This window comes from Dipodomys ordii, unplaced genomic scaffold (assembly GCF_000151885.1).
Source record: "Dipodomys ordii isolate 6190 unplaced genomic scaffold, Dord_2.0 Scaffold36, whole genome shotgun sequence".
Taxonomy (NCBI): domain Eukaryota; kingdom Metazoa; phylum Chordata; class Mammalia; order Rodentia; family Heteromyidae; genus Dipodomys; species Dipodomys ordii.
In genome coordinates, this window is record NW_012267252.1 from 3288854 (window position 1) to 3306476 (window position 17623).

Sequence of the window (17623 nt, forward strand, 5' to 3'; positions counted from 1 at the left end):
AGGGAGAGTCGTAGGCCTTGAACTCAGTGCCTGGGCACTGTGAGATTTTTTTTCACTCACTCAAGGCTAATGCTCTACCACTTTGTGTCACAGCACTACTTTTGGTTTTCTGGTGGTTAATGGAGATAAAGAGTCTCATGGACTTTCCTGCCTGCACTGGCTTTGAACCATAATCCTCAGATCTCAGCCTCCTGAGTAGCTAGGATTACAGGTATGAGCCACTAGCACCTGGATTCATAGGACAGTTTCTTTTGGCTTAAAGTCATCCCAGGGTTAAATAGTCATAATTGTTTGTGATAGTACTTCAAAAGTTAATATTGAAAAAAATGAAAGGTTATCATCCCAGTTAGGCTAAGGGGATTCTGCTTTCCATTAACTTTCTGTAACTGTGCAATAAGTCCCCCAGCTTAAAGAATAAATATTTTTTATTTGGGAGCTACTTACCTAGGTTCTGTTTCAGGGTTTCTTATGAGGTTCTGGCCTAGAGACTTGGCTTGTTGGCTAATCCCATGTGTCTATTGGCAAGCGGTCTTGCTTCCTACTCAAGAGACCCTCTCCCTAGAGCAATTTGAATGCCTTCATGGCAGGTGCTTGAAGATTTCCCCAGAGTGAGTGATATGACAGAGAAAACAAAAAGAAAGAAACTACATTGCTTTTTATGACCTAATCTTGAAAGTCAAACACTATCATTTGCACCATTTTCTGTCCTTAGAATGGAGTCACCAAGTCTAGCCCTCACACTTAGCATTTCTTAAAAATATTCATCAAGACGTATTTTGAACTAAATTCTTACTTGAACTCTATGTCTGTTCACTTCAAAGTATTCATTGTGTGGTTTGAATCTCTATATACTATTTTCCCCATCCATTTCTGGAAACCAGAGCCTTATAAAGAATGACATGAGCTTAACAACCATCTTTTTTCCTTGTCAGGTACTCGTCGGGTCTCTGTTTATACTAGCAGTGATAGAGCTGGCCTTTGTATTCACAGAAGACTCTGGACAAGCCACTATCCCTCCTGTTAAATATACAAATCCAATCCTCTACCTGTGCACATGGGTAAGGCCTATGACCGCTTTCACCATGTTTATCTTCTGTCTACCTATAGACGTCTAGCTGAAGTGTATGCTTCTATGGTAAAATTACATCCAATCCTATCTATATTTCTCAAGGATTTAGAGGGGAGCAAAGTTTGATTGTAATGTTGTAATGGGATGAAACCTTAGATTTCATCTAATTTTTAAAGCCTTCTCTGCTTTTAGGATCATAGATGAGATATAAGGGTGATGATATAAAAGAAGTCGAGGGAGGATAGGTGTAATCATTCTTTCTTTCTTTTTTTTTTTTTTTTTTTGATCGGCCGTGGGGCTTGAACTCTGGGCCTGGGTGCTGTCCCTCAGCTCTTCAGCTCAAGGAGAGCACGCTACCACTTGAGCTACAGCACCACTTCCGATTTTCTGGTGGTTTATTGGAGATAGGAGTCTCAGGTCTCTCCTGCCCGGGCTGGCTTTGAACCGCGATCCTCAGATCTCAGCCTCCTGAGTAGCTAGGATTACAGGCGTGAGCCACTAGCGCCCGGCTCCAAAGTAACTCTTCTAAAATGCACATTGACCCTTTTGTTTCTTGGCTAACTTCCCACCAAAGGTGGTGAATAGAGATGAAGCACTGGAAGAAGTGAGTTAGATAGCATCAGTGAGGAAATGTACAATTTGACATTCATGTATATCAACAATCTCCTTCAGAGCTCCTCTCTCCTCACTTCATCAGACACCTTCCTCCCTTCCTTTCCTTGGTTAGTAGTGACACTGTCCTTCAGAATTTCATGTCGATTTCTTTCTAGATCCTGGTTTTGCTGGTCCAACACAGTAGGCTGTGGTGTATACAGAAGAATTCTTGGTACTTGTCCCTTTTCTGGATTCTCTCAATACTTTGTGGTACTTTCCAATTTCAGACAATGCTCCGGGCACTCATACAGGTAAGCAGGAAAGAGAGGAGGTACTTCTGGGCAACTTCTAAGTCAAAGCACAGGGCATCAAGTAATTTGAGTTCCAGGATAGAATTGTATCAGAGGAGAGGGGGTTGATAACAGTCTCTAATCACAAGCACTGATACATTGTATCAGAGGAGAGGGGGTTGATAACAGTCTCTAATCACAAGCACTGATACATTTTTTTCCGACCTCCTCCTCCTGTAGGACAGCAAGTCTAATATGGTCTATTCCTGCCTATACTTCGTCTCCTATGGATTCCAGATCCTGATCCTGATCCTTTCGGCCCTTTCAGAACCAAGTGATTCATCACATGTGAGACTAAATATGCCCATTTCATATACTACTACATCCTTAACAAATGTAACTTTGAGATATCTAAGTGTTATGGAAGTCCTCTGTTCCCCAAATAATATACATACAGCTTGAGCATCCCTAATCTGAAAGTCTGAAATCCAAAATTCTTCAAATCTGAAACTTTCAAAAAGTCTATGCATATTGCAAAAAAAAAAAAAGAAAACTTTCAAAGTCTGAAATTCCTGAGATACTAAGCATTTCAGATAAGGGATATTCAACCTGTATTGCCGAATATTTTATATACAAAGAAATAATGACAAGCATATTATACTGAACATGAATTTACCCTTAAATCTTCAGCACAGGTGGCTAATGTGTACATCCAATCTAGAAAGTCTGAGTATTATTCTATTCGATTATGGTCTTCAGATAAACTTATATTGATCAACTGACTCTAGCATCATACCAAATTTTCAACACCGCATAGTTATCTAGAAAAATCAGTTTCAAGTTTTAGAGTCCCATAGAGTTCCTGTTTCCAACTGATTTACTTTTTAATGTTTTGTATCTTTCAGAATCCTTCATCCACGGCTTCATTTCTGAGTAGCATTACCTTTAGTTGGTATGACAGGTAGGAAACTCCTGGAGTATGGGTTTTTTCCATATTTCTACTTCCTCACTAGTCTGAAAGTGAAGGAAAAGTTAATTTTAAAATACAATTCTGTAAGTCAGTTTAATTTAGCTCCTTTATTGGCGAGATTAGGATCATAATGGATGGAAGATAATTGCTCTTGGGAGCCTGGGAACTCCACAGGAGAAAAGGAAAGAGGCAGTAGGAGAAGAAAGGGGAAATATAGAGGTAGTCAGTGTGGTACATACTTGGTGAACCCAAGCTGGTCTGAGTCTACAATATGTATTCTTGGCCTTTGTACCTATGGACCCCTTTGGCAAGCTAATGAAACCATGAGCTCCTTCTCAGATGATGTTTTAAATATGTAAAAGATATGTACAAGTCGTTATGTCGAAAAATGAACTTTACAACTTTGGTGGGGGTGGAGGATCAGGTGGGGGGAGGTGGGGAGAGTATGGGAAGGGAAGGGAAGGGGAAACAAAGAGGAGGCAACAATGCTTGATAAGAAATGTACTCGTTATCTTGCCCATGAAATTGTAACTCCTCTGTATGGTATTCTCACAATAAAAAAAAAGAAAAAGAAAAAAAGATATGAAGACTATCAGGGAAATAAGATACATTGAAATATGGTTACCAAAATATTTAAAAATGAATTTGTGATATAATAATACATGAACTCTTAAATTAATGTAGTAAGTAGCAAGGTAAGTAAGTGATAGGTTGAATAAGGACCATAATTTTTTTGTCAGTCATGGGGCTTGAACTCAGGGCCTGGACACTGTCCTTAAGCTTTTTCACTTGAAACTAGTGCTCTGCCACTTTGAGCCACAGTGCTACTTCCTGGAAGGACCAAAATTTTAAAGTAGTGATGAGCATAAATTTGCCGTGAAAACTTCTCCTGGTGACAAAGATATCATACTGAGCTCTTATTAGAAGGAAATGATAGATTTCAGTTAGAAGCTACATAAATAAAAATGTAATTTATTTTCTATCCATGTTCTCAAACTCCAAATTGGAGTGCTGGAAACAGCTATCGGGCCTAATCCATTTTCTAAAGACATCATTGAGACTCTGGGAAAGGCAAGAGTATAGACAGGCTGCAGGTATTATTCCACAGGGATAGCCCTCCTTCCCTTTTCTTATTGTCTTCTAACACATTTTATTATCCCCATGTACTTCCCATCCCTCTGTCAAGTTCAAAGGTCCAGAAGAGGTCCTTCTATCCCAGATCTGGAAGGCAGGTTTTGATAGAGGCAGCAAAGAGAAAGCCTTTGATGCAGACCACAGTGTCTTACTATGTGGGTCATTCTTATTCCAGCATGGTTCTAAAAGGTTACAAGCAACCTTTGACACTTGAAGATATTTGGGATGTTGATGAAGATATTAAAACCAAGTCAGTAGTGAGCAAATTTGAAGTATTCATGACAAGAGACCTACAGAAGGCCAAGCGAGCCTTCCAAAGACGGCAGCAGAAGAATTCCAGGCGGAAATCTGGAGCCACTCTACCTGGCTTAGACAAAAACCAGAGTCAAAGTCAAGATGTCCTTGTCCTGGTAACTTTCCCACAAATGTTTATATGAGTGTGCTCTATGTCTCAGGAAAGAAACAATGTCATAGTGATTCTGATCTTACATTTTTACTGTTATACATTTATACTGTTCAATGCATTTTATAGTATTAGTTGTATTTGTGATACTAGTAATACCTTAGTGTTGGATACATGAGTGTACAATATACTCTTTTTGAGTATATTTTAAATTTCCCATTATAAAATAATTTTAGTAATAAGCCAGGTTCTAGTGGCTCACACCTATAATCCTAACTACTCAGGAGGCTGAAATCTGAGGATCACAATTCAAAGCCAGCAGGAAAAGTCTGTGAAACTCCTTATCTCCAATAAAATACTTAGAAAACCTGGAAGTGGCACTTTGGCTTAAGCGGGTGAACACTAGCCTTGAGAAAAAGCTCAGGGACAGTGCCCAGGACCATAGTTTAAGCCCCAGGATTGGCAAAATAATAATAACAATAATTATTTTAGTAATACTTCAGGATTACTAGAGTTTGTATCTTGATGCAAGTTAGCATTAGCAAAATATTTATTGACCATAGCTGTGTGTCTGAAACTGTTTTGGGAAGTAGATATAAGGAAGAATCCTGGTCAAGTAAGTGCCCATCTATAGACAGCTAGAAAATAAACTAATCTAATACATATGTTGAGAGTAATAAATGCTTTGTTTAAGAAATTAAACAAGAGGGCTGGGAAGGTGGCTCAGTGGTAGAGTGCTTGCCTCGCATGCATGAGGCCCTGAGTTCAATTCCTCAGCACCACATAAGCAGAAAAAGCCGGGAGTGGCGCTGTGGCTCAAGTGGTAGAGCGCTAGTCTTGAGCTGAAGAGCTCAGGGACAGTACCCAGGCCCAGAGTTCGGGCCCCGTGACCAAAAAAAACAAAAAAACAAAAAGAAATTAAACAAGAAAGGCACTGTGGTACACTTCTGTTGTACCATTTGCTCAGGAGGCTGAGGTAGGAGGGTTGCTTAGGCTCAAGAGAAAAAAGAAGACAAGAGATTTTATTGACTTTAAAGTGAAATGTTGCAGGCTGGGAATGTGGCTTTGTGGTAGGGTGCTTGCCTAGCATGCATGAAACCCTGGATTCGATTTCTCAGTACCACATTAACAGGAAAAACCAGAAGTGGCACTGTGGCTCAAGTGATAGAGCTTTAGCTTTGAGCACATAGAAACTTAGGGACAGACCCCAGGCCCTGAGTTCAGGCCCCAGGACTGGCAAAAAAAAATAAAAAGAATAATGTGCTGCTTAAGGCAGAGTAACTGGTAAGGATTCATTTTTTAAAAAATAGTGGTATGGCTAGTACCCGTGGCTCACATGTGTAATCCTCGCTACTCTGGAGGCTGAGATCCAAGGAGAGTCTTATCTCCAATTAACCACCAGAAAACTGAAAGCAGAGCAGTGGCTTAAAGTGATAGAGCACTAGCCTTGAGTGTAAAAACTCAGGGACAATGCCCAGGCCCTGAGTTCAAGTTCTAATACCAACCAAAAATAAATGGTGGTAGAATGAGACCCAAATCATAAGAACAATCCATTCACGAACAATCAGAGGGAGATCTGTTCCAATCAGAGAGAGCAGGAATATGAGGCTGAAAGAGGGCATGTAGGGCATGTTCAGATGACTGGAAGGAGATCTCTGGAGTATGGGGAGAGAGGTTGAGTGTGGGATGAGATGAGCTCAGAGAGTTGGACAATGACTATGCTATGTGAATCCTTGGAGGCCATAGTAAGGTGACTGGATTTTATTTGAAGTCTAATGAAATGTCAGGCTTCAAGAAGAAGGTAGTGTGAACTGATTTATATTTTTGAAAGATGACTTGAGTTGCACCTAGAGAGTGGATTGTTGGCAAGAGGGACAGTTGTGGGAAGGCTAGCAGTTGTCTAGGCAAGAAAGACTGATCACTGAGAAAAGTTACAAGAGGATGTCAGTAGTAGAAAAACTTGAAAGCTGAGGATTAAAAGCTGAAATTGGGGGCATGAGGATGCCAGAATATAGGAAAAAGAAGCTGGCATATGAATTTTTATGGTTCATGTATTAGTGGCCTAGGACACATGGCCACCTTCTCCCCATTTGTTTCTCTTCTATGAGAACACTGGTCATTTGGAGTACAGACTACCCTAAAGACCTTGACTTATTTTCCCTAGGGCACATTCCAAGATACTAAAGGTTAGAACTTCAACTTTTTTGTGGTTGGTGGTAGTGGTCAAGGGCTTGAGCTGAGGAGCAGAGTGCTGTCCCTGAGCTCTTTAGCTCAAGGCAGTACTTTACCACTTTAAACCACAGCTCCAGAAAACTTCCAGTTTTCTGATGGTTAACTGGAGATGAGAGCCACATGGACTTTCCTGCCCGTGCTGGCTCTGAACCATTATCCACAGATCTCAGCCACCTGAGTAGCTAGGGTTATAAACATGAGTCACTAGCACCCAACTCAACTTATGTTTAGTGGGGACACAATTCAACTTATAACTCCTCCAATGACTATGAAAATGGAAAAAACAAAAAAGCTTTGGGCATTTAAAATGTACTTTTTCCATTTACATCTTTTACTCTCAGCTTTTCCCTCAGAGACTGTTCTCTGTTTTGATGTCATATACTTTGTGTGTGTGTGTGTGCATGAATATCATATACTTTGTGTGTGTGCATGAATATCATATACTTTGTGTGTGTGCATGCATATCATATACTTTGTGTGTGTGTGTGTGAGAGAGAGATAGCAGGCATCCAGCTCAGAGCTTTGCTTGTATTAGGCAAGTGTTCTACCACTGAAAAATATCCCTAACCATTGGTTTATTTGATGTAATCTTACCAAGGCAGTTCATGAACTTGCCATATAAAAAAGGCTGATCTCAAACATACAGTCCTTCTGCCGAAGTCTTCCACGTGCTGAGTATCACAAGTGTGTACCACCATGCCTGGGTTTATGTGATATTCTCACCAGCATAGTTGACTATTTTCTGATACAAAACAGATTATGGCATCAATTACAATGGAGAGAGACAGCAACAAGGAGGTATAGAGAAAATGAAAATCTATACTAGAAGGCAACAGGCCTCCAGGCCCTTCTGGAACTCTAGAGCTGTTCAGGGTATGAACAAAATTTTATTCTGCGCAACTCTGTGAACACTGTTGTTGTTGTTTTTCTGTACCCAGGAAGAATCTAAAAAGAAAAAAAAGAAGTCTGAAGCCACAAAAGACTTTCCCAAGTCCTGGCTTATAAAGGCCATCTTCAAAACTTTCTACATTGTGATCCTGAAATCATTCATAGCAAAACTAGTGCATGACATCCTCTTGTTTCTGAATCCTCAGCTACTAAAGTGAGTTCCCAGTCATGGTTGTCCCTGAGTGCCTCCTCTGCCACCTTCCTTTTTGCCCCTTGTGGAGACAGGCAAGAGTTTTCATAAATTCCCACTTTTGAAAAATGCTTATAATTTTCTTCTACCTTACAGTATTGTCTTCATGAGGAGTATGAGACCGTGTTTGAGATCTGAGATGATACATACTTTAACCTCTTTCTTTTCTGTGTCCCTCCTCTAATAGAAGCCAGATGCTCATTAAACCTTTCTGGTTAAACAGAACTTCTATGATAAGAGCCTCTCTCTATACCCAGAAGCCCTCCACAGAGGTTTAGGTTCATCATGACAAGACTTTGCAACCTTCCTCTATCTGGAAGGAAGTACCACCATGCAAGCCTCTTGAATTTATGATTCTTAGATACATGTCCTAATTGGCTAGAAATGAATCAACTTGTGTCACACAGCTGCTTCTATTAAGGGATGGACAAGACAAGGCCAAAGCATTACAATGGTAGCTACATAGAACATTTCTTTCATTATTCATTCTTTTGTTTGCATTTTGAGATAGAATCTCATTTCATAACCCAGGTTAGCCTCAAATTCTTCATCTTCCTTCCTCAGCCTTCTTTTTTATTATTAATAAGTTTTTTATTGTGAAAATACTGTACAGAGGGGTTACAACTACATGAGCAAGATAATGAGTACATTTCTTATGAAGCATTGTTTCTTCCTCCTTTGTTTTTCCCTTACCATCCCTGCCCTCCCATCTCCACAACTACACTTGCAACCCCCCCACCCCCCTGCTTCAGCCTTCTGAGCTGTGGGATTTCTAGGCCTGTCGCTCAGTAATGTAATCTCTTGCTGCCCCAAGTGAAAGAAAGAATCCTGCCAAGAACCCTAACAAGACCAGAGCACAAGTCTCCCAAAGACATTGGGAAGTTCCGTACTATTTGTTATCAGTAAAAGTAGGGTAGTCAGCTATATGAGAAAATTAAAATCTTGGAGGCCTTTTGAGCATCACTTACTTGGTTTTGCTTTGACAGATTTCTCATCACCTTTGTAAGTGACAAAGACACATATCCATGGGTTGGATATCTTTGTGCAATCCTCTTGTTTGCTGTGACTCTCATTCAAACTTTCTGCCTTCAGTATTATTTTCAATTGTGTTTCATTCTGGGAATGAGTGTACGGACAACCATCATGGCTTCTGTATATAAGAAGGTAAGCAGAATGTGTCAAGTATCACCAAGAAAATCCCCCTAGCATGAGCATTGCCAGATGTAGTGATACAGAGGCAGAAAGAGGTAATAAGTTGGACAAATGTAACCCTGGTCCTCACCAAGTATAAATCTAGTAGAAAATAGGAAAATAAATTATTGTTCATTGTGATTAAGGGGTAAGCATAAAATATTATAAATGTACACAGGATGAATTATTTATTTCAAAATTATAAGTGAGAATAGTTTTCTCAGAAGTTACATTTAAGAACTAAAAGATAAATGAGAGTTGCAGGGGGAGGAATATGTGGATGGGTGTAAATGGGCCAAAAGAGTTGTCGATGATGAGAAAACACTGTGTGTAATGTTTGGAAGCAAGAAGTCACAGGGTTTTTTGTTTTGTTTTGTTTTTTGGAAAACTTATGTCCAAATGAAGCTTATCCTTCCTCTGTATTCTCACTTCCAGAGTTCCTCCATCTACTCCTCAGTATCCTTGGCCTAATGGGTCTAAATCTCTCTTTATCTTTAGGCACTGACCCTATCCAACTTGGCTAGGAAACAGTACACCATCGGAGAAACAGTGAATCTGATGTCTGTAGACGCCCAAAAGCTCATGGATGTGACCAATTACATACACTTGGTGTGGTCAAGTGTTTTGCAGATTTTCTTGGCTATCTTCTTTCTGTGGAGAGAGTTGGGACCTTCTGTCTTGGCAGGTGTTGGAGTGATGATTCTCCTAGTCCCAGTTAATGGAATACTGGCTACCATGAACAGAAATATTCAGGTAAAGAAACATCCTTGAAATCTATGCTTTTGTAAGCATCTAAAATGCTTGCTCTACTAATTCTTAGGAAGTTTGGCAAGGAAAACTGATAGAAGGCTTTTGGTCATCCCAAAGATACCTGGCTTTCTCCATTTCCCTTTTTCAGCTTTTGACCACTCTTAGGACTCACATGCTCTTATCTTCATTCATGTTAAAGGGAAGAGCCTAGTTGAAGAGGAAAGGGCTGCTCTAGAAACCTGGTACATATTCTTCCACTGGCTGTGATGAGATGCCCTCAAAATAGTTATTTATTTGATTTTGACTCTCCATCATAGCGCTACTAACCAGCCATACAGAGCTGGTGAGTGATCCAAATCTCTGACTCAGTCCTAGCAATCACTCTGCTACTGCCAGTGATAGGACTCTATACAGACAGCCCTTGGCACAGCCAGGATTCATAGTTTGGGTGCGCTTAACAGTATGTGATATCTAGACTTGCTTTGCCCTTATTTATTTACAAATAATTGTTTTTAAAATATTTATTGCACATCTTACTTTTTCTGAGAACACAACAACAAATTAGACAAAGCTCCTGTATTCATGGGTCTTATGTTCTTAGGGGTGGAGAAGCAGGCAATAAGCAAAGAAGAAAAATACCATACCATGAGAAATACTATAGATGGACCTGAGTATAAAATGCGAATGAGTAGATGGTTGTGTTTTATTGGCAGTCTTCCTCTGTGAAGAGAGCATTTAAATTAAGCTCTGAATGACACATTATGACTGTGAAGGTGTTAGTCTTGGGAACTGCAAGGAAAAAACAACCTAAGAAGAGAGTATAGTTAGCGAAAGACTAAAGAGCAGAAACAAGCTTGACATCTCCAGGGATAAGAAGAAGATGAGGTTGGTTTAAGCAGAGTAGACAAAGGGAGGAGTTGTTAAGAAACAAATGCCATCACAGGACACCTCAAGTTCTGACTGAGAGCCACAAGTACCCACCAAGGCTTAGCATCTGCAAAAAACTTGAACCCTCTCCCATGGAAGTATGTTTTGTTTTTGTTTTGCTTTTTCCTGACAGGTCAAAAATATGAAAAATAAAGACCAACGTTTAAAGCTCATGAATGAGATGCTCAGTGGAATCAAGGTAAGAAGCCAAGTGGAAACACTCCTGTGTGTGCACTGTCAGAAGCAGTGGATGTCTTGGCCTTAACAGACCCTAGTAGAGGTTGCTTCTTCGCCTTCTATGTGTAATATGACTCCTGATCTAGCTACCCAAAAGCTCCCTGTTTCTCTTCTATCCTTCTCAACCTTCTATCGAGCCTTAATTTCTATTTATTTATCCTAAATATCTTGATTCTTTTCGTTTTTAACTTTTAACGTAGAAAAAGTAAGGACGGTCCTATAATGAATGTATTACCCTGTCCTAGATATTATTAGCCTAACTAGTTTCATCTATATGCTCACTTCATAGCTACAGACTGTTTTAAAGCAAATCTCAGATATCTTACCATTTCATTCATAAGTGTTTGTATGTGTATCTAAAAGAAAGATTTCCTTTCTTTTTTTTTTTTTTTTTGGGTCCGCTTGTGGGGCTTGAACTCTGGGCCTGGGCGCTGTCCCTCAGCTCAAGGCTAGCGCTCTACCACTTGAGCCACAGCGCCACTTCCGGCTTTTTTTCATTTTGCTTATGTGGTGCTGAGGAATCGAACCCAGGGCCTCAGGCATGCAAGGCAAGCGCTCTACCACTGAGCCACCTTCCCAGCCCCAGAAAGATTTCCTTTCTAACATAACTACAATACCATTTTCACACCTAAAATATTAACAACCAATCTATGATCTCACCAAGTTTTTCTTTTAAAATGGTTAATTTTAAAAATGATGTAAAAAATTTCCACACATAGCATTTAGTGGATATTGTTTTTAATCTACAACCCCTATCATATTGAAAGAAAAATTATTTGTCTTGTTTCCTGTACATCCTGTAAAATGGTGGTTAGATCTGGAGGCTTCATTAGGGTCAGACTTTTTTTATTTTGGGGAGGAGGTTACTTTAAAGAAGGGCCTAGTGTTTTCAAACAACAATAATGACTTTCAGTGAGTCTAAGTATTGTCAGCCTGGACTAGTCGTACAGCTAGAACAGTACTTTATGACTCTACCAATACATGGCAGTCACTCTGACATTTGTAAAACTATGGGATTGAGGCTGTACTCTGAGCGGCTCTAAGGGGAAAGCTGAGAATAAAAGATGTAAACATGGAAAAAATACATTTTGAATGACCTTCTGAGTGTAGGGTCTAGGTATCCATTTTTTTAAGTTTCTATATAATTCTAACATGCAGTCAAGGTCAAAAACCAGTGTTGTATGAATTTTATGATCACTGCCTAGTTATATTTTTTCATTAGATGTTCCAAAAGGCTGGAATTTTTAATATTTCAATGCAGTTACTCCTCTGTATTGATTATATAGATTAGATGGTTTTTTTTAATAAAATCATATTGATTAACTATATTTCTAAAAAGAATTCTGTAGTTAGTTTACAAAAGTGAAGTTTGTAGAGGAAAGGCAAATTATGTTCCTCTTTATCCTGCATGCCTTCTTCTAGGCAAGTCTCTTTCCTGCTACTTCCCAGGTTTTATTTTATTTTTTTGTTTGTTTGTTTTTGTTGGTCTTGGGCTTGAACTCTGGGCCTGGGCACTGTCCCTCAGCTCTTCAGCTCAAGGCTAGCGCTCTACCACTTGAGCCACAGCACCACTTCTGGTTTTTTCTGCTTATGTGATGCTGAGGAATGGAACCCAGGGCCTCATGAATGCAAGGCAAGCACTCTAGCACTGAGCCACCTTCCCAACCCCTTCCCAGATTTTAAAATAAAACATCCTTGAATTTCAAGCTAGGGATATGGCTCAAATCATAGAATGCTTGCCTAACAAGTGTGAGGCCTTGTATTCAAACTCCAGTACTGCCAAAAAAAAAAAATGAGAAGCCCTGTGTTTAAAGTCCAATACTGCCAAAACAACAACAACAACAAAAAAAAACTTCAAATAATGATGATGATGATACTTTAAAAGATGACCAAACTGGGCAGTGATGGCTCATGACTATAATCCTAGCTACTCAGGAGGCTGAGATCTGAGAATTGTGGTTCTAAGACAGACCAAGCAGAAAAGTCTGTGAGATTCTTATCTCCAATTAACCATTAAAAAAGAAGAAAAAGCTAGAAATAAAGCTGTGGCTCAAGTAGTGGAGTGCTACCTTTGAGCAAAAAAAGCTCAGGGATAGTGCCCAGGCCCTGAATTCAAGCCCCAGGAGTAGGACTTAGAAAAAAAATGACCAGTAAGTTCTTTACTTTAAAATTAATGAGTGGATTTTTAAAATTTCAGTAAGTTTCTTGAAAGTAAAACAGAGATCCTTTTTACCTTCCTGACATTTCTCAACTCACACCTCTGGATACTCATTTTCTTTCTTTTGGTCAGTTGTGGGACTTGAACTCAAGGCCTGGGAGCTGTCCCTGAGACTTTTGCTCAAGGGTAACACTCTACCACTTTGAATCTCAGCACCACTTCTGGTTTTCTGGTGGTTAATTGGAGTTAGAGTCTCAGGCTTTCCTACCCCAGCTGGCTTCAAACTGTGATTCTCAGATCTCAGCCTCCTGAGTACCTACGATTACAGTGTGAGCCACCAGCACCCAACTATCTCTTTTTCTTAATGTGGAAAAATTAAAGGAAAGTTCTGGTTTTGAATTTCAGCCACTTGCTAGTCTGGTGAGTTGGAGCAAGTTACTTAGCTTCTCTCAATGTATTTCTTCATTTTTTAAAATAGAGACAATAACTTTATGCAAGTAGAGAGACTCATATTGGTTTGCCCAGAACTTTCCAGATTTTCATACATACAGCCCACTATCCTGGTAATGCCTCTTGGCTAGTCAACCAGGACAATTTACTATAAATATTAAGACAATGTATGTAGAATGTTTCATATATAGCAGTTTGTAAACAGATACAGGGTACCAGTCACCATTCCTGATAGCCTGGGTATCCACTACCATCCCCCACATTCTAGAAAACATATCCTTAAAACATGGGTGGAATGGGTGTGCCTGGGATGCTCTCTGAGCAACAATATGAGATGTGCTCTTTTCTAATCTTTTAGATCCTGAAATACTTTGCTTGGGAACCTTCATTTAAAGACCAGGTTTCCAACATTCGGAAGAAAGAGCTCAAAAACCTGCTGGCCTTTGGTCAGCTACAGAGTATAATGATATTCCTCTTACAATTAGCTCCAGTCCTGGTGAGTAGCAGAGCAGTCAGTGCACTGTGTTGTTTTTGAATTTTGGCCAGCTTCCATATTTATTGTATTTATTTAAGGAATTTATGTAGGCCTGATCTGAATATCCAGGTAACCTATCCCCACTCTTCAGACTCTTCAGACCCCAAGTTTGTGATCCCAACTCGAGTTCTACCCTCATATACAGTTTAGTAGACCAGTAGCCAAGAACTAGCTTTCAGGATGTTCAGAATGAATATGGTCTCCTAGAATGTAGTATCTGCCATTTGCATGGTAGAACTTCTTTGGTTGATCTGTAGTAGAAGGAGCCAGAAGACCTGAACTCCGGTTCTAGCAAACCATTCATTGACTTTGTCACCTTGAGCATCAGCCACATGAGGAGGTTGGAAAATTTCGATTGTTCCTCCAAACTCTGGTACTTAATGTTCCTAAAACTTAGCCGAAGGCTATGTGGATCCTTTTGGTAATAAATTGCTCATGACCTTGCTCTTTGCAGGTGTGTGTGATCACATTCTCTGTTTACGTTCTGGTGGATAGCAACAATATTTTGGATGCAGAAAAGGCCTTCACCTCCATCACCCTTTTTAATATCCTGCGCTTTCCCCTGACTATGCTTCCCATGTTGATCTCGTCCATGCTCCAGGTAAATGGGAACTCCATTGCCTACTTCTTAGCTCTGGCTAAAAGCCTCAGTCCAGAATGACTGCCTTATTATATACCATGTCTCACTTTTGCTAGTGAACTTTTGATGAGAGAGTTCTGTTGGGTCTCTGGAGACCAATGGTTTGATCTTAGTAACACCACAAGCTCTTTGAGCCCAGTTTATCTGACTATAAACTGAAAATAATTTTGCAAACTTCATCTACCTCACAGGGGTCCAATTTTGTAAAAGCATTTAATGAGATGGTTAGAATTAGTTCTTGTGTTGAGAACATTTCTAAGCCCTTTCCTGAGCTCATTTTCTCCCACAGTTTTTTAAGACTCTCAAAGTGTTGATTATAATACTAGGCAAATATTAAACAAGGGGAAGAAAAGAACACTCTTTTTGCATAAACCCATGTGGCAGTAAACTTGGGAACCTTAAGCTGTCAGAAAGTGAGCTCAGAAAGCCTTGGATGGACCAGAGGAAATGTCTGGGTTCTGCAAACTGAGCACAGTCACTGAGACAAACCATAGAGCAGACCTCAGGAGAAGTTCACAAAACAGGACAGACTGGTGAAAGGCCAGAATGATGTGGTGGAGGGTCGCAGAGAGGGGAAGGGTAACCTGCATTTATTCTAGAGATGGCTAGATTGAGACAGCTCTAGCCATAGGAAGGTTCACTCCTTTGGTCAATAAAGAAACCATATATTGCCAGGCACCAGTGGCTCACACCAAAAATCATAGCTAATCAGGAGGCTGAGAGTGAGGATCATGATTCGAAACCAAAAAAGGCAAAAAAGCAAAAAAGGCCTCAAGAAACTTTTATCTCCAATTAACTAAATACCAGAAGTGGAGCTGTGGCTCAAAGCAGTAGAGTGCTAGCCTTGAGCAAAAAAGAGCTCAGGGAGGGCTGGGAATGTGGCTTAGTGGTAGAGTGCTTGAGTAGCATGGATAAAGCCATGGGTTTGATTCCTCAGTACCATATAAACAGAAAAAGCCAAAAGTGATGCTGTGACTCCAGTGGTAGAGTGATATCCTTGAGCAAAAGAAACTCAGGGACAGCTCCCAGGCCCTTAGTTCAAGTCCCACAACTGACCTTAGTTCAAGCCCCACAACTGATAAGCAAGCAAGAAAGAAAGAGAAAGAGAGAATAAAGAAAAAGAGGAAGGAAGGCAGGAAGGAAGGAAGGCAGGCAGGCAGGCAGGAAATAAGGAAGGAAGGAAGGAAGGAAGGAAGGAAGGAAGGAAGGAAGGAAGATGTTGTTGAGAGCCAGTGGCTTATGCCTGTATTCCTAACTACTCAGGAGGCTGAGGTCTGAGGATCATGGTTCAAAGCCAGCCAGGCAGACAAACCCAGGAGGGTCTTACCTCCAATTAATTATGAAAAAAAACTAAAATGGTACTGTGGCTCAAATTGGTAGCACATTTGCCTTGAGCACAAAAGCTCAGCGACAGTGCCCAGGCTGTGAGTTGAAGCCCAGGACCAGCAGAAGGAACGAAAGAAAGAAAGAAAGATAGGAAAGAAAGAAAGAAAGATAGGAAAGAAAGAAAGGAAGGAAGGAAGGAAGAAAGGAAAGAAAAGAAAGAAAGAAAGGAAAGAAAGAAAGGAAGGACGGAAGAAAGAAAGGAAGAAAGAAAGGAAGGAAGGAAAGAAAGGAAGGAAGGAAGGAAGGAAGGGAAAGAAAGGAAGGAAGGAAGGAAAGAAAGGAAGGAAGGAAGGAAATAAAGAGAAAGAAAAGAAAAGAAAAAGAAAGCAGGCAAGAAAAGGAGGGAGGGAGGGAAGAAGAAACAATATGCTCTTTTTAAATAATTTGTCACATAGATAGTAAAAGCAAGGTCAGAAAAGGTGACAGTGCCCTACATTCTTGAACCGAAAGGAGTATGGTGATGGAACAGCCCAGGTATCAGAGCGCTCTGTCTCTGAGGAACTGATCCATGGCACAGCTAATGGTTTTACAGTCTAGGGAAGGGACAGGTGGAAAGCCCTAATACATCATCAGAGACTGGCTGGCTACAAGAAACCATCTGAAGACAGCTTCACTGGGAGATGGGAAAGCCGGTGAAAACCATCCTTTAGAAGCTCCTTAGAAACCTCTTAGGTTCTCATGTTCTAGGGGCAGAGGGTATTCTGGCAACACTTATGTAAACTGTAGCTTAAGCTTTGGCCAATTCCTGTAGTATCCCAGTCATAGCCCAGTTAGAACACTGGATATGTCTTCAAGGCATGGAGTCCATCTAATAAGAATACAAAAGAGCTCAGTTACTAGAAGTAGGTAAAAGTTGGGAGTTTGTCTTATAAAAAGTCATGGCGTGGCTTGTGGAAATAGAGCCCAAAACTAAAGAGAAATATCAGTAGAGTTGAACTTGTTGAGTTTTGTGAAGGCCTGAAATGGTGTCTTAATTTACTTCTATGCCAGCTAGGTTGGCTTCAGGGCTGTGTGTTTGAGTCTGGTAGGGGTCTGGAATTTCAACTGTGGCAATGGCAAACCATGAATGATGACAGAGACAAAAATCCTTTCCCCATTCGTGTTTGTTTCTGGATTTTTCTTTTGTTCTTGAGATACTTTGTTTTCTTCTCCAGGCCAGTGTTTCTATAGATCGGCTAGAGAAGTACTTTGGGGGAGATGACTTGGACACATCTGCCATTCGACGTGTCTCCAATTTTGGTAAACAAATTTGGAAGTTGCTTCCCAAAAAGATTTTTAGTGATGGCATCAGGATTTTGATATATTAGCCAGGTGCCAATGGTTCATGCCTGTAATCCCAGCTACTCAGGAGGCTGAGATCTGAGGATTGAAGTTGTAAGCCAACCCAGGCAGAACAGTCCCTGTGAGACCCTTATCTCCAATAAACTACTCAGAAAAAGCCAGAAGTGGCACTGTGGCTCAAGTGGTAGAGAGCTAGCCTTGAGCACAAAAAGGCTCAGGGACAGTACCCAGGCTCTGA

At 40.4% G+C, this 17623-nt stretch overlaps 1 protein-coding gene across 1 annotated transcript in view; it reads left to right on the forward strand.

The window, feature by feature from the left end:
- Window positions 1–17623, forward strand: part of Abcc2 (ATP-binding cassette, sub-family C (CFTR/MRP), member 2) — a 51188-nt gene that overhangs the window by 7888 nt on the left and 25677 nt on the right. The window contains 12 exon segments of the mRNA XM_013017770.1: window positions 933–1058; window positions 1840–1974; window positions 2194–2301; window positions 2859–2914; window positions 4233–4467; window positions 7631–7794; window positions 8817–8994; window positions 9520–9774; window positions 10832–10897; window positions 13902–14039; window positions 14533–14679; window positions 17259–17388. Of these exon segments, the coding sequence (XP_012873224.1) occupies window positions 933–1058; window positions 1840–1974; window positions 2194–2301; window positions 2859–2914; window positions 4233–4467; window positions 7631–7794; window positions 8817–8994; window positions 9520–9774; window positions 10832–10897; window positions 13902–14039; window positions 14533–14679; window positions 17259–17388 (1738 nt within the window).